Source organism: Argopecten irradians, chromosome 2 (assembly GCF_041381155.1).
Source record: "Argopecten irradians isolate NY chromosome 2, Ai_NY, whole genome shotgun sequence".
NCBI lineage: Eukaryota > Metazoa > Mollusca > Bivalvia > Pectinida > Pectinidae > Argopecten > Argopecten irradians.
In genome coordinates, this window is record NC_091135.1 from 63,436,165 (window position 1) to 63,462,702 (window position 26,538).

The window sequence follows — 26,538 nt, forward strand, 5'->3', positions numbered from 1 at the left end:
TGGATCTGCGGGGGCGTCATACACAACTATGTAATTTAGTGTTCAACTTTATATAGAAAAACATATCTGTTTTGCATCTACAATAAATATTTGTTCATCATAAGGGTGTATAGCCTTCAGTTCCCCACTTTACACCCGAGGCACCCTGTACAATCAGTCAGAAGATGTACCAGTACACAAATGATAAATAAACACTTTCCAACATCTCTTATTGAACTGTTCAATAAGAATACACTGATCTAAAGGTCTAAAAATTCAAATAGTCACATTGTTGATAGCTCATCTTTTAGTTAAACAGACGTCAAGCTTTTCAATAATGGAAAAGAGACAATGGATAATCACTAATCTTGGTTTGTGAACTTGTACTACATCCAAATGTATTGGTTGTAATACAGTAGATATTCTTTACTTATAGAACTAACAGCTTATACAAAATTTTATTTGTGTAAATCTTCACATATTGCTACTATTACCCTTATTGATTTCTATCATCACAAAACTTATGAAGACACATGATATCCAGTATTTTTTTTCTAGACCTCATAGTCATAATTGGTGATAGTAATACTTCATATTCATAACACAGGCAGGCCTAATCCTTAACTGGACTTTTACAATTAACTCAATTTTGAAAAACAGAATCTGTACACGAAGAAAAAGATACCATGTACTAGGTTTATGCTACAAACAACTTTGAAATGACTCTAGTCTGGGACTATAAGGGAGATTTACACCAGCAGTTTAATGACTCTAGTCTGGGACTATAAGGGAGATTTACACCAGCAGTTTAATAACCCGAGTCAAAAGTGTTGTCAGTCAAACAATCATAACAATCATCCATTACATCAACCTGAATTAGATTGCACACAAAACTTAATTTGATTAATTTTGCATTATCAACAAATTAATTACATTTTGTATGTTCAATTTTCACTACGAAAAGGTTAATTTATGAACAATCTAAATTGCACAACACACACTACAATCCAGATAAAATGACAATGTCGGTACATGACTAATTTTGCTATGTTTTCTTTTTATAGAACAAATTCCAGAAGCCTAAAAGCGTTTTTGTATGAACTGTACACAAATCTGAACACATAGGGCAGAGTGACCTTGACAGACAATAACCTTTATCTTGATATGAAACCTACGTATATATTAAATTCCGGTTACTAGCACATTAATGTTATACAGCCATACTTATAAATAATCACATGTAATTCACATAAAACAATTCAATCTATTGAATTGATAGGTATCAAAGTCTTGAATATTATAATTCACATGAAATCTTAATTCACACGAAATCTTAATATCTCCAAATAATGGAAAAAGTTATCACAGGATAAATGACATTATCTGCCATTAAATAAATACATGTGTGACCTGTCTTCATACTCCTGTCTCACAGACGAGCACCAAGAATAATCATTCTTGTCAGCAACATTAGCTACATCTCAACCATACACATTTGAGTAATTACACGAATTAAACATGAACATATCATTTTTACTTATGCAATATCTATCTGAAGTAAAATTGTGATCAAAAGTACAATGATTTCTTTATTTGTTAAACGTTTGATAATAGATATATCCTAGGTGCCTATGGAACCTAAGTATGGAGTTTATGAAGAGATCAGTGATAGGAATGGTTCTAAATCCCTCCACATCAAAATTTCAGATGACAAATACAGCCAAATACATATTTTCCAAAATCAACTTCATTTTGTGAGTAAACAGAGATGACAGTAGCATGATTTGTTATAATATTTTGATGACAGGCAACCATTAACCAGACTGAACACGGTGAGATAAATGGCCATCAGCCTTGGGTAATCACCAAGTGATGAGAGAATTAATTCCACATCTACATAAATAATGACATCACAAAATGTTGTACCTGGGAAACGTTGACATCGCATTGCGTTTTACACAGGAATCAATGATGTCACAATGTCTGTTGCAACCAGAAACAGGAACTGATGACATCACAATTTGTGTTGTTACAGGAGAAAATATTACAGTATTGTCTTTTGAAATGCCTATCCTGAATGTGTATTATGAGAAACGTGAGCTGCTTTATCAACAAACCATAAAGCAATACCTATAATAAAGCTGTCTTGATTCAGTGTTGAAGTTGTTGATCCGATGATAAAAATGAATGATGTTGTTTAAGATGTGTTTACTGGTGGATGGAGCAGTCTGAAGACCAGTTTGATGTCACACATGAAGACAATGACTAGAAGGAATGTAAACAGTGGGCAGACATCTTGGCACATCAGCTGTAACATTGGGAAGACAGTGTTGATGTATTGCCAGATGACTCGCCGACAGTGTGAATCAGGACACCTCTCCAATGACGACCACACTCGGAGAGCTGTGTCGCTGCAGCACCATCTGCTGGGAGTCCCGTGTGTACGTCACAAACACCGCCACTCGGTTCAGATTATAGATGCCAGGCTTACTGAAGCACGCGGACAACTGAACAGCGGCCTGCTGCTCGGCCTCCAGACGAAGCTGTGTGATGGTCTGTCCCACCCAGTTATAACTACTGTTATGGTGATACTCGCCCAGATGGTCGTACAGCGAGGCCTCTGTAGATTTACTGCTCAGCCTGTAGTTAAAAACATTACATAATTTGGGAAATATTATACAGGCTTCTAAATGAAATGTAGGACTTACTACTAAATGTGATAAAATATTAGAAAATACTACTCAATCTGCTGAAATATAAAACTTACTACTCAATCTGCTGGAATATAAAACATACTACTCAATCTGCTGGAATATAAAACTTACTACTCAATCTAGAAATAAAATATGTTATCTAGGAAAAAATAATAATAAGTCTTTTAAATGAATAATGTTATTATGTATGTTAAGTTTACTGATTGAAAATGCTAAACATTTGGTTTGTAATTTGACACAACATGCAACCTACCATTTAATTGACCTATTCGGAGTTGATATGTAATTGATTGTGACCTATTCGGAGTTGATATGTAATTGATTGTGTTACCTGTCAGGGGATTGACTGGTGTCCACCAACACGTCCAGTGTCACTTTTGAGCAATTTTGTAGAAGTAGTGTGACTGGTACCTGACATAGCCTGTAGATAATATAAAGCATTTTAACATACTGCCTGATATCCAGGGACTTTGTTAAAGTAATGTTATACAATTACAGCCCTCTGTTATAATTGATTTATTATACCAAACAAAATATAAATAAATCCTTAAATTTCTTATACTCAACATCAACAAGCTATCAAAATCTCTGGTTTAAGGACTCATAATAATATATTTAAGCAAAAAATAAGCAACAGTGTTGCCATTGTTGTTTTATCTTACCTTCCATTGGAGATATATCAGCCTGATATGTTATATCTTACCTTCCACCGGAGATATATCAGCCTGATATGTTATATCTTACCTTCCACCGGAGATATATCAGTCTGATATCTGTTTTATCTTACTTCCACTGGAGATATATCAGTCTGATATCTGTTTTATCTTACCTTCTACTGGAGATATATCAGCCTGATATCTGTTTTATCTTACCTTCCACCGGAGATATATCAGCCTGATATGTTTTATTTTACCTTCCACTGGAGATATATCAGTCTGATATCTGTTTTATCTTACCTTCCACTTGAGATATATCAGCCTGATATGTTATATCTTACCTTCCACCGGAGATATATCAGCCTGATATGTTATATCTTACCTTCCACCGGAGATATATCAGTCTGATATCTGTTTTATCTTACTTCCACTGGAGATATATCAGTCTGATATATGTTTTATCTTACCTTCCACTGGAGATATATCAGCCTGATATCTGTTTTATCTTACCTTCCACTGGAGATATATCAGTCTGATATCTGTTTTATCTTACCTCCACTGGAGATATATCAGTCTAATATCTGTTTTATCTTACTTCTACTGTTTTATCTTACTTCTACTGGAGATATATCAGCCTGATATCTGTATTATCTTACCTCCACTGGAGATATATCAGTCTGATATCTGTTTTATCTTACTTCGACTGGAGATATATCAGCCTGATATCTGTTTTATCTTACCTTCCACTGAAGATATATCAGTCTGACATCTGTTTTATCTTACTTCGACTGGAGATATATCAGCCTGATATGTTTTATCTTACCTTCCACTGGAGATATATCAGTCTGATATCTGTTTTATCTTACCTTCCACTGGAGATATATCAGTCTGATATCTGTTTTATCTTACCTTCCACCGGAGATATATCAGCCTGATATGTTATATCTTACCTTCCACCGGAGATATATCAGCCTGATATCTGTTTTATCTTACCTTCCACTGGAGATATATCAGCCTGATATCTGTTTTATCTTACCTTCCACTGGAGATATATCAGTCTGATATCTGTTTTATCTTACCTTCCACTGGAGATATATCAGCCTGATATCTGTTTTATCTTACCTTCCACTGGAGATATATCAGTCTGATATCTGTTTTATCTTACCTTCCACTGGAGATATATCAGTCTGATATCTGTTTTATCTTACCTTCCACTGGAGATATATCAGCCTGATATCTGTTTTATCTTACCTTCCACTGGAGATATATCAGTCTGATATCTGTTTTATCTTACCTTCCACTGGAGATATATCAGTCTGATATCTGTATTATCTTACCTCCACTGGAGATATATCAGCCTGATATCTGTTTTATCTTACCTTCCACTTGAGATATATCAGCCTGATATCTGTTTTATCTTACCTTCCACTGGAGATATATCAGCCTGATATGTTTTATTTTACCTTCCACTGGAGATATATCAGCCTGATATCTGTTTTATCTTACCTTCCACGGAGATATATCAGCCTGATATGTTTTATCTTACCTTCCACTGGAGATATATCAGTCTGATATCTGTTTTATCTTACCTTCCACTTGAGATATATCAGTCTGATATCTGTTTTATCTTACCTTCTACTGGAGATATATCAGCCTGATATCTGTATTATCTTACCTCCACTGGAGATATATCAGTCTGATATCTGTTTTATCTTACCTTCCACTGGAGATATATCAGCCTGATATCTGTTTTATCTTACCTCCACTGGAGATATATCAGTCTGATATCTGTTTTATCTTACCTTCCACTGGAGATATATCAGCCTGATATCTGTTTTATCTTACCTTCCACTGGAGATATATCAGCCTGATATCTGTATTATCTTACCTCCACTGGAGATATATCAGCCTAATATTGTTTTATCTTACTTCCACTGGAGATATATCAGTCTGTTATCTGTTTTATCTTACCTTCCACTGGAGATATATCAGCCTGATATATGTTTTATCTTACCTTCCACTGGATATATATCAGCCTGATATCTGTTTATCTTACCTTCCACTGGAGATATATCAGCCTGATATCTGTTTTATCTTACCTCCACTGGAGATATATCAGTCTGATATCTGTTTTATCTTACCTTCCACTGGAGATATATCAGCCTGATATGTTTTATCTTACCTTCCACTGGAGATATATCAGTCTGATATCTGTTTTATCTTACCTTCCACTGGAGATATATCAGCCTGATATCTGTTTTATCTTACCTTCCACGGAGATATATCAGCCTGATATGTTTTATTTTACCTTCCACTGGAGATATATCAGTCTGATATCTGTTTTATCTTACTTCCACTGGAGATATATCAGTCTGATATCTGTTTTATCTTACCTTCTACTGGAGATATATCAGCCTGATATCTGTTTTATCTTACCTCCACTGGAGATATATCAGCCTGATATCTGTTTTATCTTACCTCCACTGGAGATATATCAGTCTGATATCTGTTTTATCTTACCTTCCACTGGAGATATATCAGCCTGATATGTTTTATCTTACCTTCCACTGGAGATATATCAGCCTGATATCTGTTTTATCTTACCTTCCACTGGAGATATATCAGCCTGATATCTGTTTTATCTTACTTCCACTGGAGATATATCAGTCTGATATCTGTTTTATCTTACCTTCCACTGGAGATATATCAGCCTGATATCTGTTTTATCTTACCTCCACTGGAGATATATCAGCCTGATATCTGTTTTATCTTACCTCCACTGGAGATATATCAGTCTGATATCTGTTTTATCTTACCTTCCACTGGAGATATATCAGCCTGATATCTGTTTTATCTTACCTCCACTGGAGATATATCAGTCTGATATCTGTTTTATCTTACCTTCCACTGGAGATATATCAGCCTGATATCTGTTTTATCTTACCTTCCACTGGAGATATATCAGTCTGATATCTGTTTTATCTTACCTTCCACTGGAGATATATCAGTCTGATATCTGTTTTATCTTACTTCGACTGGAGATATATCAGCCTGATATCTGTTTTATCTTACCTTCCACTGAAGATATATCAGTCTGACATCTGTTTTATCTTACTTCGACTGGAGATATATCAGCCTGATATGTTTTATCTTACCTTCCACTGGAGATATATCAGTCTGATATCTGTTTTATCTTACCTTCCCACTGGAGATATATCAGCCTGATATGTTTTATCTTACCTTCCACTGGAGATATATCAGTCTGATATCTGTTTTATCTTACCTTCCACTGGAAATATATCAGCCTGATATCTGTTTTATCTTACCTTCCACTGGAGATATATCAGTCTGATATCTGTATTATCTTACCTCTCCACTGGAGATATATCAGTCTGATATCTGTTTTATCTTACCTTCCACTGGAAATATATCAGCCTGATATCTGTTTTATCTTACCTTCCACTGGAGATATATCAGTCTGATATCTGTTTTATCTTACCTTCCACTGGAGATATATCAGTCTGATATCTGTATTATCTTACCTCCACTGGAGATATATCAGCCTGATATCTGTTTTATCTTACCTTCCACTTGAGATATATCAGTCTGATATCTGTTTTATCTTACCTTCCACCAGAGATATATCAGCCTGATATGTTTTATTTTACCTTCCACTGGAGATATATCAGCCTGATATCTGTTTTATCTTACCTTCCACCGGAGATATATCAGCCTGATATGTTTTATTTTACCTTCCACTGGAGATATATCAGTCTGATATCTGTTTTATCTTACCTTCCACTTGAGATATATCAGTCTGATATCTGTTTTATCTTACCTTCTACTGGAGATATATCAGCCTGATATCTGTATTATCTTACCTCCACTGGAGATATATCAGTCTGATATCTGTTTTATCTTACCTTCCACTTGAGATATATCAGCCTGATATCTGTATTATCTTACCTCCACTGGAGATATATCAGTCTGATATCTGTTTTATCTTACCTTCCACTGGAGATATATCAGCCTGATATCTGTTTTATCTTACCTTCCACTGGAGATATATCAGCCTGATATCTGTTTTATCTTACCTCCACTGGAGATATATCAGCCTAATATTTGTTTTATCTTACTTCCACTGGAGATATATCAGTCTGTTATCTGTTTTATCTTACCTTCCACTGGAGATATATCAGCCTGATATATGTTTTATCTTACCTTCCACTGGAGATATATCAGCCTGATATCTGTTTTATCTTACCTTCCACTGGAGATATATCAGCCTGATATCTGTTTTATCTTACCTTCCACTGGAGATATATCAGTCTGATATCTGTTTTATCTTACCTTCCACTGGAGATATATCAGCCTGATATCTGTTTTATCTTACTTCCACTGGAGATATATCAGCCTGATATCTGTTTTATCTTACCTTCCACTGGAGATATATCAGCCTGATATCTGTTTTATCTTACCTTCCACCGGAGATATATCAGCCTGATATGTTTTATTTTACCTTCCACTGGAGATATATCAGTCTGATATCTGTTTTATCTTACCTTCCACTTGAGATATATCAGCCTGATATCTGTTTTATCTTACTTCCACTGGAGATATATCAGCCTGATATCTGTTTTATCTTACCTTCCACTTGAGATATATTAGCCTATCTGTATTATCTAACCTCCACTGGAGATATATCAGTCTGATATCTTTTTTATCTTACCTTCCACTGGAAATATATCAGCCTGATATCTGTTTTATCTTACCTTCCACTGGAGATATATCGCCTGATATCTGTTTTATTTTACCTTCTACTGGAGATATATCAGTCTGATATCTGTTTTATCTTACCTTCCACTGGAGATATATCAGTCTGATATTGTTTTATCTTACTTCCACTGGAGATATATCAGCCTGATATGTTTTATCTTACTTCCACTGAGGATATCAGCCTGATATCTGTTTTATCTTACCTTCCACTGGAGATATATCGCTGATATCTGTTTTATCTTACCTTCCACTGGAGATATATCAGCCTGATATCTGTTTTATCTTACCTTCCACTGGAGATATATCAGCCTGATATCTGTTTTATCTTACCTTCCACTGAAGATATATCAGCCTGATATCTGTTTAATCTTACCTTCCACTGGAGATATATCAGCCTGATATGTTTTATTTTACCTTCCACTGGAGATATATCAGCCTGATATGTTTTATCTTACCTTCCACTGAAGATATATCAGCCTGATATCTGTTTAATCTTACCTTCCACTGGAGATATATCAGCCTGATATCTGTTTTATCTTACATTCCACTGAAGATATATCAGCCTGATATCTGTTTTATCTTACCTTCCACTGGAGATATATCAGTCTGACATCTGTTTTATCTTACCTTACACTGGAGATATATCAGCCTGATATCTGTTTTATCTTACTTCGACTGGAGATATATCAGCCTGATATCTGTTTTATCTTACCTTCCACTGGAGATATATCAGCCTGATATGTTTTATTTTACCTTCCACTGGAGATATATCAGTCTGATATCTGTTTTATCTTACCTTCCACTGGAGATATATCAGTCTGATATCTGTTTAATGTTACCTTCCACTGAAGATATATAAGCCTGATATCTGTTTTATCTTACCTTCCACCGGAGATACATCAGCCTGATATGTTTTATTTTACCTTCCACTGGAGATATATCAGTCTGATATCTGTTTTATCTTACCTTCCACTGGAGATATATCAGCCTGATATCTGTTTTATCTTACCTTCCACTGGAGAAGTTATGTTTGACCTCTGACCTATGGTTAAAGTTGAGATCTACAAGTTGAGTGGTGACCTCTGAGTCAGGTGCTGCTGCCTCAGATTCTCGATCCTTCATCACAAATCTCACAGGTGGTTGTTCTGTCGGGATCTATACAAAATCAAAACATTGATAATAAAACCTTTCCTCAAAACATAGTTTTCAATTTTTCTCAAGAGAAATCCAATAAATAGAATACTGCAGCACAAACAAATCTTACGTTTTGTGTAAATGTGAAATATCAAACCTGTCAAAAATTTGATCCACCACACACCAAAAAGGCTGGCGGAATATCAAACTCATTATTTCGTTGCATTTAACATTTGAATAAAATTGCTGATGCTAAGAAATTTTTCAAAATGACATGATTTTCCATTCAATTTTTGGTACATACAATTTAATTAAAGCATTGTGTACGAAATAGCTCAAGGGTTCTCACCAGAACATATGGGTAGGAAGTAAAGATGTTGTCTATTTTCTCTATCGTCACATGATGTTGACCAACTCGGATTTGTACTTCTCCGTCCTCATTCACAACACACGCCTGTTTAAACATTTAAGGTGATATCTGAGATACATACATTGTATACACAAACACATCTGGCCGGTGGCAATGTTTTAAAAACAATTAAATGTAGTCATTTAAACAAAGGAATGCACAGAAAATGTTATTATGAATCCATTGTTCACCTTTATTTAAGATTGAGTTAATGAGGAAGTAGAACATATGTTTTTTACCAGAGTGAGATTTTTATGTTACCTGCCTCCCAGTTATTCCAAGCTGACTTTAATTATTAGTATTGCAATGATTTTTTTTTTCCATATTTCAGCATGAAATGTTACTTATTAAATCAATAATGGATTGGTTTTTATTGTGTTTGGTTTTTTTTTTTTTTTTTTTTTAAATATCATTCAACTTTGCTATGTGTGAATGCCCTAAGAGAAGTTTAGAATAAGATTGCTTGTCTTCCATCTAGTCCTCCAACATTGTATAAGTCACTGGGCCAAAGCTTGATTAGCCATACCTTCCACAGTATCACTAATGTGAAGCCCACTTGGATGGCACAGTTAAGGTCTGAAAATTCGGAAGTCTTCTGTCGAGGCACGGGAACCTCTACATCTGGATCTAGAGGTTTAATACTGCTTTTTGATCGAAAGTAAAAGTCAGCACATGGTGTCATCGCACTACAGATCTACAACAAACAAAACATACTCATATTATAGTGTCATCTTATCTTCACCAAATTACAGTACATATCCTTATCCTTATGTCTGAATAATAAGTCAGACAATCAACTGCAGGTAATTTCTCATGATTCAACCCAAACTCTTGACTAAAGTGGATCCAATTTAGGATCTGAAATAATTTCTACTGAAGAGAAAATTGTATCAAAAGTGAAATACTTGGTAATGTTTATCTTACCTGCTGTGTGTCAAAGGGAACATCACTGAATACAATGGACTCTTTACCCATGATGGTATCTGTAATACAAGGCACACAAATTATTCATACCAATGTAATCGTCCAAATACTTGTACCCCCACCCTCACCCTCCACACTCTGCCAACTTTGGTAAGATTTACTGATATTAAATAATTTTGTTTCAATTATAGACAAAACAAAATTACAAGTTATATAAATATTTTGATCCAACCCCATCCATTTGATTTGAATTCACCTCTGTGCAGTAAAGTTTAGAAAGACAAACTGTAGGCAGCCTTCAAGTACCGTAAAAACTTGTATAATTTGCGCACCAGTGTAATTTGCGCAGGTACTTTTTAGGGCTGAAAATGCTGAAAAAAATCTACTATCAGTATATTTTGCGCATCAAAAATTTTGGGAAAAAACGATGTCCAGGGAGTCCCAAAATTGATGTATGAAGGTGACAATTTCAATGCAAAATATGCCCCTAAAATGCTTGACAACTTGCACAAAGAAGTGTTGTATTAAGAAAAAATAACATATTAAAACCGCATCGTGTTTGTTTTCTTTGATTGGCCACCTTAACCTGAAACTAAAATATCTTGCAGATGTCTAAAACATCGGCGGTCCGGTCCGCCGTACTCCATGCACATGTCAATGTTTTGAGATATTACACATGAATAGTAATCAGGAACATTTAAAAAGATTTGAATCTATTTGTTTAAAATTGTCACAATAAGTAATTAGTGTGTTTGAGATCATTAACAATCAACAACAATCGGCTAGCGGATACGTATGTTAGCTTGCAACAATCACATTGCGAGTAAACTCACTACCAGTACGGTACCAGATCCAAGCTGATGGCTAATTATATTTATCAATACGGTTGAATATGTCACTAACCTTGTAGCTTGTTAATTCTGCAGTAATAAAATTGCAAACCACTTATTGAAAGTCCTAATTATAGGTCAGTTTAGGCATCTTATAAATTCCACGTGTGTTTTGACTTTTTGCACACGGCCTACAGCTGGGCCCTACGTAAGGTTTCATGTGCAAAGCTGATGGCTAATTATATTTATCAATACGGTTGAATATGTCACTAACCTTGTAGCTTGTTAATTCTGCAGTAATCAAATTGCAAACCACTTATTAAAAGTCCTAAATATAGGTCAGTTTAGGCATCTTATAAATCCCACGTGTGTTTTGACTTTTTGCACACGGCCTGCAGCTGGGGTATACGTATGTTTGTGTATACACACACACACACTCTCTACAGACTTTCTCTACAGTCTCTCTCCCCTAAAAAAATACAGGTAAACTAGATTGACCCGGCCAAAGTCACTGATTGTGGCTGTCCCATTATACTACGAGGTGCACAGGGTATACATCGCTTGCTGTCAGTAGAAGCCATGCTCTCAGTCAGTCGCCATTGAAATCTCAGGGCAAATGGAAACAAGACAATGTGATCATAACTTAACACTTTAATTAGCCTTAGATAATCCACTTTAATAGGTGAGGCATTGTTTTTACAATCTTTAATACCTTTTATCATATAAAATGGCTACCATACACAGAGCGGTACCTCAACATTCATAGATCGTCAGTCCCTCAGAATGGACAGATTTTTCCCCCGTAAAATTTTTAAATCTCCTCTATCAATATAATTTGCGCACCCCCAACTTCAAATTTTATTTTTGCACAAAAAAAAGTGCGCAAATTACACAAGTTTTTACGGTACATATCTGGTCTTTTTCACACTACTCTATTAAGTTTAAAGGATGCCGGTAGACTTTGTATTTATCATACATACCTAAGTTTGTTGAACTACGAGCAGCCTTTAGACACAGTTGCATCGTTTCGCGGCTGCCAATCTGTATTTCTGACTTGACATGTTGAGAGTTAAGGTATTGTACAGTCCATTCCTCACTAGCACATGACACCTGGTTGATCTGAATCTCCTTGACATACGCACGCTGACTCTGTACCTGGAATAGGCCAAAGCTTGTCGTCAATTATAAAATGGATATAGAAATCATGGTGTTGAACAGGATCTTCCTAAACCCAACAGTGACTAGGCCCTTCAGTACATAAACTTATTATATATATGGTCATCTAACAAACAAAAATTGATCTTTGATCTAATATTTACATGTAACATTAAATATATATAAGATATGTCAACTGTATACATGCATATAGCATTGCTACCTGTCTCTAGATTTTAGTCGTGGTAGTCAATATCTTGCATATAATGATAATGTTGGAAACAAAATGCTATATTTTCTCCTCCATCATTTAATGTCTACTTTTTTTATTAAAAAAAAAACAACATTAATTGATATCTTGATACATTCCATCAGAACCTACTCAATGTGATCACCAAGCCTTGAACAGATACAGGTTAACATACCTGACTAAGATTTTCTAGCTCACACATGACGACACAGGCACCTCTATGACTGTTCGGATGTGAACTGGTGTTGTTACCTCGGTGTGCTACAGCCCGCACACTCAGGGACTCCAATGTATTAACTACTGCTGTGTGACGTAAAAGTCTATGGCTAAAACAGAAACAAAATCATGTCAAATAAGATCCTTAATAATGATTTCATAATTCAGGATTTTTTCACTTGCATGAACAAGGATATGCTATTTCATACTATGATCTTACATATTCAGATAACCTTCACAATATTTCAATGAATTTTTATATGCATTAACGCAAGTCACCAAATAGGTCTCCTCAGTCCTCATAATATATTAGGTAAGGAAGTAAATATGTCCCATCTTATATTAGGTAACTGCTGAATGAGCAATCAAATATATCTCACCTAATATAAAGTAAATTCTGAATAAATAACCAAATATGTCTCATATTATACTGTATTAGGTGATTGTTGAATAAAGAAACCAAATATGTCTCATATTATATTAGGTGATTGTTGAATAAGTAACCAAATACAGTAAAACCCCGTTGTATCGCCCCTCGTTTTACCGCCAACCCCGCCTTATCGCCATGAATTTATTCATAACGGATTTCCCTCCATACAAATACATCGTTATACCGCCAAACCCGCCTACCGCCATCCGCCATCACATTCGCGGAACAAATGATTAAAATAACACTATAATGACCTCGATAATATCGCCAAATTCTGTTAATAGGGACACATGTTTTCGTAAGGTGTTCGACAGCCGACTGACAGGTAATCAGCTACACACACTATGGCCGCATAAACAACAGTGTGTACACAGTGAAATCAATTAATAATATGGGTAAACCTTTGTTATTGTTTTAAAGTAAGGTGTTGCAAGTTGTGGTGAATAAAATTCACTTCCGTACATGTGTTTTACTTACTGTTTTGATATTTGCAGACATGTGCGCGGAAGTGAGGTCACAACTGCATTGCGCTTGTTCAGAACTTCTATTCTTTGTTTCCGGGCAGGATAACCCAGGATAAAAATATATTGTAACTGAGAAAATCCCAGCTAGCAGGCAATTCAGCACGATACTTGGTAACACAAACGAGTTCGGTTTTCATATATTACACACATAAAGCTGACATATTTATTGAAAAGACTACTATCGAAAATTACTTCGATTTTGGAACTATTCATATTACATAATACGAAGTGGGCATATAGTACACAGACTGACTAGAAAGTCTGTTTCAGTACGGCACCGAAGGACTACCGATATCTAAGCCTAATTCAGATTTCAATGACAAATCTGATATACCGCCAAACTAGATATATCGCCAAAATCTAGGAAAACAGAAGGTGGTGATATAACGGGGTTTTACTGTATGTCTCACCTTATATGAGTTGACTGTTGAATAAGTAACCAAATATGTCTCACCTTATATGAGTTGACTGTTGAATAAGTAACCAAATATGTCTCACCTTATATGAGTTGACTGTTGAATAAGTAACCAAATATGTCTCACCTTATATTAGGTGACTGTTGAATAAGTAACCAAATATGTCTCACCTTATATTAGGTGACTGTTGAATAAGTAACCAAATACGTCTCACCCTATATTAGGTGACTGTTGAATAAGTAACCAAATATGTCTCACCTTATATTAGGTGACTTTTGAATAAGTAACCAAATAGGTCTCACCTTATATTAGGTGACTGTTGAATAAGTAACCAAATATGTCTCACCTTATATTAGGTGACTTTTGAATAAGTAACCAAATAGGTCTCACCTTATATTAGGTAATTGTTGCACTGGTTGATAATAAAACATAAAATGAATCTCATGAATTCCTCCTATGTCGTTGCCCCTTATCCAGGCGGGTATTGAAATTGTACTTTTTGGCTGAAGAGTTCCACTGGGTAGGACTATATCGACAACACGAGTTACATTGACACTGTCTTTAGGTATAGAATTACACATACATTCATCATCACTAACTCCTACATCCATGGCAGTCTGATAAACACATGGAAATTTTGGAAGTTGTCCATGGCAACCAAGGGTAAAAAACTCGGGACACGTGGAAGCTACTTTGAGTGTGTGAAGGGGACTAGAACCGACATTGGTGAACTGTAACATCACAGCGTGTACCTCACCACATAACAAAGTCCGAGGGAAATTACAAAACGACACCTGAAATAGGAAAACAATCGTATAGTATATCATAAAACAAGTCTGTGGGAAATTACAAAACATCATCTAAAATCAGAAAACAATCATCCAGTATATCATAAAACAAAATCTAAAGAAAATCACAAAACGACACCTGGAAAAGGAAAACAATCATCTAGTATATCATAAAACAAAGGCTGAAGAAAATCACAAAATGACACCTGGAATCAGAAGCAATTGTCTAGTTTATCATAAACAAGAGGCCCATGGGCCTTAACGGTCACCTGAGTTAGAATATATAATGAAACAACTAATGAAACAAATTAAAGACATATAAACACTATATGCTGGGCCTTGAAGTTGGTCAGTGATTTATAAATTTGATCTTTTTAGACTATGAAGAGTATTTGCTTCCATCAAACCTGTGAACTTAGAGGTATTTTTGAAATTTTAATCAATTTGACCCTGTTTGGTCCTGCCCCTCTGGTCCCCCAGGGGGTCATCGAGGACGGATATGGATGTTAAAATGCTATATCTTCGGCTAATAATTCTAATCAAGTTTGACTAATTTCCTACGAAAATTGGGCAAATAATGTTCACAAATATGTTTTTCCTATATAAACTAAAGTAAACTTGACCCCTCCCCAGGGGGTAACGTGTGACCCCAAGATCATATAATTCACAGAAGACCTTTCCATCTATAATTATTTGATTCTACTTTATCCAGAATTTTAGAAGATTTTTGAAGTTTTAGCCTATTTGACCCTTTTTAGCCCCCCCCCCCCCCCCCCCCCCCCTGCCCCCAGGGGGTCGGCCAGGACCAATGTGGATATGATATTAAAATGCTATTTCAGGCTAATAATTCTAACCAAGTTTGACTCATTTCCTATGAAAATTGAGCAAAAAATGCTCATTAATGTGTTTATCCTATATAAACTATAGTAAACTTGACCCCCTCCCCAAGGGGAAACAGGAGACCCCAGGGTCATATAATTTACAATTTTTATAAACAAACTTTAAGACCTTTTCATATCTATAAAGTGTATTTGATTATACCATTTCCAGAATTTTAAAAGAATATTTTTGAAGTTTTAGCCTATTTGACCTTTTTTGGCCCCGCCCCTCTGCCCCCAGGGGTTCGGCCTGGACCAATCTGGATATGATATTAAAATGCTATCTCAGGCTACTAATTCTAACCAAGTTTGACTCGTTTCCAATGAAAATTGAGCAAAAAATGCTCATAACTGTGTTTTCCCTATATAAACTATAGTAAACTTGACCCCCTCCCCAAGGGGAAACAGGAGACCCCAGGGTCATATAATTCACAATTTTTGTAAAGGACCTTAAGACCTTTCTATTTATGAAAAGTATTTGTTTCTACCATTTCCAGAATTTCAGAAGAAGATTTTTGAAGTTTTAGCCTATTTGACCCTTTTTTAGCCCCGCCCCTCTGCCCCCAGGGGGTCGGCCAAAACCAATGTGGATATGATATTAAAATGCTATCTCAGGCTAATAATTCTAACCAAGTTTGACTCGTTTCCAATGAAAATTGAGCAAAAAATGCTCATAAATGTGTTTTCCCTATATAAACTATAGTAAACTTGACCCCCTCCCCAGGGGGAAACGTGAGACCCCAGGGTCATATAATTCACAATTTTTGTAAAGGACCTTAAGACCTTTCTATTTATGAAAAGTATTTGATTCTACCATATCCAGAATTTCAGAAGAAGATTTTTGAAGTTTTAGCCTATTTGACCCCTTTTGACCCTGCCTCTAAGGCCCCTGGGGGTCAGTTTTAGAAAATTTGTTAATAGGATTAAATGGCCATCTCATACTGATAATTCTGACAACATTTGACTCATTTCCTATTACAAATGACCAAATAATGCGCAAAAATGTGTTTTCTCAATATAAAGTATAGTAAACTTAACCCCCTCCCCAGGAGGAAACTAGAGACCCCAGGGTCATATAATTCACAATTTTTGTAAAGGACCTTAAGACCTTTCTATCTATGAAGAGTATTTGATTCTACCACATCTGTGAGTAGAGAAGAAGATTTTTGAAATTTTACTCAATTTTACCCCTTTTGGCCCCTCCCACAGCCCCCTGGGGGGCAGGGACCATATAATTCACAATTTTGATTGGCCTTATGCCTTAAAAGGTTTGCGCAAAATTTCATTGAAATTGCTTCAGTAGTTTTGGAGAAGAAGTCGAAAATGTAAATTGTTTACAGACATACGACGGACGACGGACGACGCACGACGACGGACAAAAGGCGATTAGAATAGGTCACTTGAGACTTCGTCTCAGGTGACCTAACAAAGTCTAAGGAAAATCTCAAAACAACAAGATCTAATTGTGACAGTTGCCATTACATAAAGTTCCTCCAATCTCCACAGAGCCTAATTTGACAAGAGTGACCTTCCCTGAATGATGATGTGACATTGTTTTACCGGTAAATAAATTTCATTTCACAGAAATAGATATAGTATTATATCAATGGAAACAATATCATTTATATCAGAAATATACAAAACAAGGACATAGTCATTCAGATCCCCCGCCAATGGAGATATCAAAGCTGAAGTAAGTTTGATTGTAGAGACTTATGTGTATGAAAAAAACCAGGAAAAAGTGCAAAAAATGAAAACCTAAAAATAGCAAAAGGTACTACTAGACCACAAAATGAATGTGTCTATGAAGTGGAAATATCTCTGCTGGTTTTAGAGTTATGCTCCGGAAATGAACCTGCTACAAAAATATGATATTTTCAGCAATGTGTCTATGGTTACAGAAAAAAGCACAAAAAGTGAAAACCTAAAAATAGCAAAAGGCACTACTAGACTATAAGAACAATGTGTCTATGAAGTTTCATGGAAATATCTCTGCTGGTTTTAGAGTTGTGCTCCGGAAACGATTCTTACACAAAAATCTGCCATTTTCAGCAATGTTTCCATGGTTACAGAAAAAAGTACAAAAAACGAAAACCTTAAAATAGCAAAAGGCACTACTAGACCATAAGACTAATGTGCCTATGGAGTTCCGTGCATATATCTCAACCGGTTTTCCAGTTATGCTGCAGAAACGAACCTGGTACAAAAATATGATATTTTCAGCAATGTTTCCATGGTTACGGAAAAAATGCAAAAAATGAAAACCTAAAAATAGCAAAAGGCACTACTAGACCATAAGAACAATGTATCTATGAAGTTTCATGGAAATATCTCTGCTGGTTTTAGAGTTGTGCTCCGGAAACGATTCTTACACAAAAATCTGCCATTTTCAGCAATGTTTCCATGGTTACAGAAAAAAGTACAAAAAGTGAAAACCTTAAAATAGCAAAAGGCACTACTAGACCATAAGAGCAATGTGTCTATGAAGTTTCGTGGAAATATCTCCTCTGGTTTTACAGTTATGCTCCGGAAACGAACCTGGTACAAAAATATGATATTTTCAGCAATGTTTCCATGGTTACGGAAAAAATGCAAAAAATGAAAACCTAAAAATAGCAAAAGGCACTACTAGACCATAAAACCAATGTGTGTATGAAGTTTCGTGGAAATATCTCTACTGGTTTTACAGTTATGCTCCGGAAACCATTCGTACGGACGGACGGACAGACGGACGGACGGACAGAACCCATTTGTATATCCCCCGCCAACTTCGTTGGGCGGGGGATAAAAATAAAAGTGGACCTAAAATGGATCCCTGCTGAACTGCAAGAACAAGGTAGAAAATTTGAAACAGTCAGAAGTCTTCATATTTTGGCATAATGGTATTTTTCACTTTAAAATTTTTGAATCTGATTTAAACTACATATTGAAACTGATTCCCGGCAAATCAGACCAGTGGTTAATATATACAAGCAGTTCAATTTTGATTACTGAAAGGCTGTGGCAGCCATCTTGAATGCTGGTCAGAAAAAATGAAACCTGGTGACACATCTGGAGGTCACTAGAAATTATCTCGCAAAATTTCATGGCAATCCGACTTTTTTTGAGAAAATAGTCAGACAAAGTCGCAGCGGAAAAAGAAGAACCAGAAGAAGAATAGGAAATGAAGCAAACACAATATTAAAAGTTCTTCCACACTCCGTTGGGGGAATTTAACAACTAAAATCAGAATATGATCATAGATTATATCTGTTGATATCTGACTTTCATTTGTTAGGTTTGGGGTACCACCAATAAAATTTATAAAATACATCGATGGAAATATGACCTTGGAAAGGATTTATGACATTTTAAGCTGTGACATCAGTACATACCTGTAGTAACGGCATTTCCTGTTGTATTACAAGGTCAAGTCTGCGATCTGGGCCATACACCTTGTTAGCTTTGTCTTCTTTGGTAATGTTGAGCCGAGGCCCCTGGACCTCCAGTTTCTGTTTACCTCTCACAAATATGGTGTTGGACATGTTTGGTTTGGGTCCGTTACCCTCTATGAGAACACCTCCTAGGTTATAGGAGATCTCCACGATCCTTAACTCTCCTGTCTGGTGGGGCGTCAGAGTTATCTGTGTCTATACAAAATAACATCTCGTACAATTAATTACTTTTCAACCCATTCATATCATTTCTTTGACATAACAATAATTTTCGAAACAAAGCAATGAGGTAATAAAGAATACAAAGACAGCGTGTTTAAAAAGAAGAAAGAGAAATGCTACTTTAGAAGACAACATTATGGCAGGAATTATGATGAAGCTTTACGCAAGTTTAATTACTACAAAATATTTTACTACATATGGCAGAAGATGAGAAAGGAACTTACCGTTAATTTGGAGCTAGCATCCATGATAATTTCATCTATAACCTGTGTCTGTATTATCTCGTTGGCTAAGGTATTCTGTTGGAAAAGCGATACAAAATGAAATACAGAAATAAACAAATGAAAGTCGTTAAAACAATATTTGGAGGCTTTCAATTTTTATCTAATAATGATAATCAATTTAACAAAATTAAACAAGAGGCCCAGAGGGCCTGTATCACTCACCTGGTTTGTAATGCCAAGTAATGTTCTGAATACAGGTTCATTGTTTCTTTTCTGAAGGAATTTGAATATTTACCTCTACATCCCCTATTGGGCTCCGCCCCTCCCGCCCCCGGGGGGTCAGAGCCAAAATTTATATAAGTTCTATTCCCCTTCCCCCATGGATGTTTGTGGCCAAATTTGGTTACAATCCATGCAGAACTCTAGGACAAGTAGCGATTTATAGGATTTACCTCTATTTCCCCTATTGGGCCCCACCCCTCTTGCCTCCGGGGGGTCAGAGCCAAAATTTATACAAGTTCTATTCCCCTTCCCCCAAGGATGTTTGTGGCCAAATTTGGTCACAATCCATGCAGAACTCTAGGACAAGTAGCGATTTATAGGATTTACCTCTATTTCCCCTATTGGGTCCTGCCCCTCCTGCCCCCAGGGGGTCAGAGCCAAAATGTATACAAACTCTGTTCTTATTCCTCCAAGGATGTTTCTGGCCAAATTTGGTTACATTCCATGCAGAACTTTATGACTAGTAGTGATTTTAAGGATTTATCTCTATTTCCCCTATTGGGCCCCGCCTCTCCTGCCCTCAGGGGGTCAGAGCCAAAATTTATACAAGATCTGTTCCCCTTCCCCAAAGGATGGTTGTGGCCAAACTTGGTTAGATTCCATGCAAAACTCTAGGACAAGTAGCGATTTATAGGATTCACCGATAATTACCCTATTGGGCCCCGCCCCTCCTGCCTCCGGTGGGTCAGAGTCAAAATTTATACAAGTTTTGTTCCCCTTCCCCAAAGATCTTTGTGGCCAAATTTGGTTAAACTCCATGCAGAACTCTAGGACAAGTAGCGATTTATAGGATTTACCTCTATTTCCCCTATTGGGCCCCCCCTCCTGCCCCCGGGGGTCAGAGCCTACAAGTTCTTTCCCCTTCCCCATGGATGTTTGGGCCAAATTTGGTTACAATCCGCAGAACTCTAGGACAAGTAGCGATTTATAGGATTTACCTCTATTTCCCCTATTGGGCTCCGCCCCTCCTGCCCCCGGGGGGTCAGAGCCAAAATTTATACAAATTCTGTTCCCCTTCCCCCAAGGGTGTTTGTGGCCAAATTTGGTTACAATCCATGCCTCAGAACTCTATGACTAGTAGCAATTTAAAGGAAATGTTGACGGACAGACGGACGACGGACGGACGGACGACGGACGACGGATGACGGACGCTGCGCCATGACATAAGCTCACCGGCCCTTCGGGCCAGGTGAGCTAAAAAACATAAATTGATGGATTACAGATTTTTTATTTGAATACATAATGGTACTAACTCACTTACCAAGTGATACCTGATAACATTTGTGCAGGACTATTTGTTTCTATTGGTGATGGAATGAAACGTTATGAGGTATCACCTTATACATTTGTGTGGGACTATTTGTTTCTATTGGTGATGGAATTTGTTTTTATTGGTGATGGAATGAAATGTTATGAGGTATCACCTTATACACTTGTGTAGGACTATTTGTTTCTATTGGTGATGGAATTTGTTTCTATTGGTGATGGAATGAAATGTTATGAGGTATCACCTTATACATTTGTGCAGGACTATTTGTTTCTATTGGTGATGGAATGAAATGTTATGAGGTATCACGTTATACATGAATTACAGGTCAATTCAAACTGACTGGATAACCAACAAATGAAAAATAACTTGGAGTATCTTACTCAAATGAACAGACCTTGACCGAGGTAGAAGACACCTCATTGGTGATGAGCTGGGCTTTCTCCTGGCCTGGTAGATTGGGTAAAAAACTCCATAACAATGTCACCTCTGTTAACACTAACATGACCTTGAGGGGATTCTCAAGGTATACCTCAACAATAATCGGCTCTGTGGGGAAATCATACAGTGAGGTATAAACAATCTTATCACAATGTCCAATGAGGTTTTATAAATATGTAATTAATGTATTATAATTGTTACCAATATGAGTCCTTTTTAAACACAATCACAGCTTCTCCAAAAACCTCTTGTATGTACAGCTTTATTATTGGCAAAGCTAAAGCTTTGAGATTAAGATAGGACAACCGTCCACCTGAGGGATAAAATATTTACTTTAAACAGTACAAATGTCTCTTCTTTATTTACAAATTGTCTTCCTCTTAACCATCCTCAAGTACATGGAAACCAAAAATCATCTTGAACTTCTTGATAGGAATTTAATTTTTACTAATTCTACTAATTCAATGGCTTATCAAATGTAACACCAATACACAAGAACTTTTAGTGATTTCTGTCTATACCAATCACTGCTAGTCCTAAACAAAATCAGAATAAATTTCGTCTTCCCTTCCTCCCCATTTTTTTTTAAAAAGGAGAGAAGACTGTACCTCCGACAAAGCCTACAGGGCTATATTTATTGTCTGTCTTGTTGGTATAACACTGTAGAGTAGGTCGGAATGTATTAGGCAGGTTTCCCATGGCAGCTGCCACCAGCTCCTCCTCCAACTTCTGCCAACGAGGATGGTTACTCTCCTTATGGTCAAACCACACTCCCGACGTAGCTACTTTGTCAGGAGCTGAAAAAAGGATTTAAACAAAGTCTAGAATATTCAACAGTTTCATATGGTAAGTTTTTATAAAGAAGCAAATTTCAAAACTCAACTGGAATGTTAAGCGAAACCTGTAAGAGCTGGATAGCGCATCTTAAGTATTGAGAAAGATTAACAGCTAAATTATTTGACTTCAAGATACCCAGAGGGACTGTGTCACTCACCTGGTTAATTCAGTAAATATCCCAAACACGCAGGCCTAACATCCCCCACCACTGAGGGATGCTACTAGTCAAATATGATTGATATATGCTTAGTTTCAAACAAAATGTAGTTTATATAAACAAGAATTCCACGGAAGTGGATGTGTCACCTGCACAGCATCACAAAAAATAGTTATTTAGAGTTGAAAATATTGTTAATAATTAGGCGAAGTTATCAAGTTCCGTAACCCTTGCAAATATTGATGGATTTTTACCAGTATCTAACCACTCTGAGATCTTATTAATATAAAGCAATATACCAAATTTGGTTGAAATTGGACAATAAATACTAAAGTTATCGAGCAGAAACCATATATTTATCTGTTTTGACAAATTTAAAGTCCTGTAACTCTTGCAAATATTGAGGGATTTTGACCATTATCAAACTCATACGAGATCTCATTGATATAAAACAATTGATAAAAGGAGTAGATATGATAGGACCAATATTTGGCCTTAATTTTTCAGGCCGAAAAATATGAACTCTGATCCACATCAATTTCACATCAATAAATACTCTCATATTTGCTATTCATCAAAACATAACTTTTTATAACCATGTACACGATGTGCTCCACCTATGACGTCATCAAATTGATTATTTTTCTCTTCTCGCCATATTTTGCTAGAAATTCATCATATTTAGGTTAGAAAAGGCTTGAAATGGATTTGGACCCCCACCTTGGAGCAACTTTATATTTTGCATAGATATGCGTAAATACATGATACGCAACGTGTGAAAATCTCTTTCTGCTCCACGAAGGCGGCCACATTCATTTTTAGAGAAAACCACTCAAAAAGTATGATTTTTCAAGGATTTTTGTGAAAAATGGCGGGAAACTGCATGTTGATGATGTCATAGTGAACATAATTTGCACATGCAGGATATTTTCAGGATGTTATGTGTTAGCAAATGTATTCAACTGTAATATGGCAAAATATGTTGTTCTTTACTGGAGAATTAATTTTGGGGCCATATTCGAGTCTTAACGTACCTTCTCCTTTGGTTGAAATTGGACAATAAATATTAAGTTATGGAGTAGAAACTATGGATTGATCTGGTTTGATGATTTTAAAGTCCCATAACTCTTGCAAATATTGACGGATTTTGACCATTATCTAACTCACCGAGATCACACTGATATAAAGCATAAGTCATTGCACTGAAACCGTTTTCCGGACACCGATGCCGACGACACCGACGCCGACATAGTGATAACTAAGTGTTGCCCTTGCATTGCAGGTGACACAATAAATTGACCCCTTTTGGTCCCATTCCTCAAGCCCCTCGTGGGTCAGTCCAACCACTTGTACAATTTTCAATCAATATACCATAAGATTCTATTGCTTAGTTTCAGAGAAATATTCCACAGTTTAGGAGAGGTTGATACCTGGACTTTGATGTGATTAATTAGTTCTTTGACAGAGAGTGGCCGTGATTGTTTACCTTGACTAGGCTGTGGTCTTGCCCCTAATAGGACTTTAGTAGAGTTACTGTCCAATACTGGGAGTGGTAATTCTGGCAGAGCCCGAGGATTAGGACTGTAATCTCCAGCTTCCTGGCTCAGCAATTGCTACAACAGACAAACGACATATTTCAGAAAACATTTCATGAAGACAAACAGGACAAACGTCTACACAAGATTGATTCCAAGTGCGTAATTATAGTAGCAAGAACTAGATCAACTTTGTCAAGAAGTACAAAAGCTTAAGTACTAGAATCAGGTAGAATGGGTTTTTTTCCAGACTTAATGCCTAATGTGTTCTGATGGTTGTAAAGGCTATCTTGACCAATTCCACTACAATTATAACAGATTAACACAGATTCTAAAAATCCACAATTTTTTTTTTTTAGAGTTTTAGCCCAAAATTGTCGAAATTTTCTGGCTGATTCAAGTAACTTAACAAAGTTTCAATTCAAGTGGATATGATTAACTTTGTCAAAAGTGGACTTTAATGCAAATTCTCAAAATTCTGGGGTTTTTAATACCCCTAAATACCAGAACAGGTTAAGATATTTGTTCTCAACCTTTGTCATGTAATCAGACTGATACAAAGATTAACTTGACGAAGTTTCAGTTCAATCGGATGTCATTCATTTGGCAAAATTGGGCTTACCACAAATTGTTGACATAGGGTCATAAAACAACTTACCTTGTCTAAAACACAGTTTTTAATAATACTATACAATGTAAATCTGTTGGGTGGCTTACCTCATAAACAAATACTAGGTATTCTTTGAGGAAAGCCCCTGGTTGGATGGCTTACCTTATAAACAAATAGGTATTCTCTGAGGAAAGCCACTTGTTGGATGGCTTACGTTATAAACAAATAGGTATTCTCTGAGGAAAGCCACTTGTTGGATGGCTTACGTTATAAACAAATAGGTATTCTCTGAGGAAAGCCCCTTGTTGACTGGCTTACCTTATAAACAAATAGGTATTCTCTGAGGAAAGCCCCTTGTTGACTGGCTTACTTATAAACAAATAGGTATTCTCTGAGGAAAGCCCCTTGTTGACTGGCTTACCTTATAAACAAATAGGTATTCTCTGAGGAAAGCCCCTTGTTGACTGGCTTACCTTATAAACAAATAGGTATTCTCTGAGGAAAGCCCCTTGTTGACTGGCTTACCTTATAAACAAATAGGTATTCTCTGAGGAAAGCCCCTGGTTGGATGGCTTACCTTATAAACAAATAGGTATTCTCTGAGGAAAGCCCCTTGTTGACTGGCTTACCTTATAAACAAATAGGTATTCTCTGAGGAAAGCCCCTTGTTGACTGGCTTACCTTATAAACAAATAGGTATTCTCTGAGGAAAGCCCCTTGTTGACTGGCTTACCTTATAAACAAATAGGTATTCTCTGAGGAAAGCCCCTTGTTGGCTGGCTTACCTATTAAACAAATAGGTATTCTCTGAGGAAAGCCCCTTGTTGGCTGGCTTACCTTATAAACAAATAGGTATTCTCTGAGGAAAGCCCCTTGTTGACTGGCTTACCTTATAAACAAATAGGTATTCTCTGAGGAAAGCCCCTTGTTGACTGGCTTACCTTATAAACAAATAGGTATTCTCTGAGGAAAGCCCCTTGTTGACTGGCTTACCTTATAAACAAATAGGTATTCTCTGAGGAAAGCCCCTTGTTGACTGGCTTACCTTATAAACAAATAGGTATTCTCTGAGGAAAGCCCCTTGTTGACTGGCTTACCTTATAAACAAATAGGTATTCTCTGAGGAAAGCCCCTTGTTGACTGGCTTACCTTATAAACAAATAGGTATTCTCTGAGGAAAGCCCCTTGTTGACTGGCTTACGTTATAAACAAATAGGTATTCTCTGAGGAAAGCCCCTTGTTGGCTGGCTTACCTATTAAACAAATAGATATTCTCTGAGGAAAGCCCCTTGTTGGCTGGCTTACCTTATAAACAAATAGGTATTCTCTGAGGAAAGCCCCTTGTTGACTGGCTTACCTTATAAACAAATAGGTATTCTCTGAGGAAAGCCCCTTGTTGACTGGCTTACCTTATAAGCAAATAGGTATTCTCTGAGGAAAGCCCCTTGTT

General features: G+C 36.5%; 1 protein-coding gene across 3 annotated transcripts in view; it reads right to left on the reverse strand.

The window, feature by feature from the left end:
• Positions 1–746: 746 nt before the first annotated feature.
• Positions 747–26,538, reverse strand: part of LOC138316206 (trafficking protein particle complex subunit 8-like) — a 59,752-nt gene continuing 33,960 nt past the window's right edge. For all 3 annotated transcript variants that reach the window (XM_069257787.1, XM_069257784.1, XM_069257785.1), the window contains 14 exons: positions 24,430–24,556; positions 22,558–22,746; positions 21,906–22,057; positions 19,960–20,034; positions 19,454–19,708; positions 14,804–15,207; positions 13,003–13,153; positions 12,403–12,577; positions 10,593–10,651; positions 10,195–10,362; positions 9,609–9,713; positions 9,135–9,280; positions 3,025–3,114; positions 747–2,619 (listed from right to left, as the gene is read on the reverse strand). In XM_069257787.1, the coding sequence (XP_069113888.1) occupies positions 2,346–2,619; positions 3,025–3,114; positions 9,135–9,280; positions 9,609–9,713; positions 10,195–10,362; positions 10,593–10,651; positions 12,403–12,577; positions 13,003–13,153; positions 14,804–15,207; positions 19,454–19,708; positions 19,960–20,034; positions 21,906–22,057; positions 22,558–22,746; positions 24,430–24,556 (2,370 nt within the window). In that variant the 3' untranslated portion in view covers positions 747–2,345. The remainder of the gene's footprint in view (positions 2,620–3,024; positions 3,115–9,134; positions 9,281–9,608; positions 9,714–10,194; positions 10,363–10,592; positions 10,652–12,402; positions 12,578–13,002; positions 13,154–14,803; positions 15,208–19,453; positions 19,709–19,959; positions 20,035–21,905; positions 22,058–22,557; positions 22,747–24,429; positions 24,557–26,538) is intronic.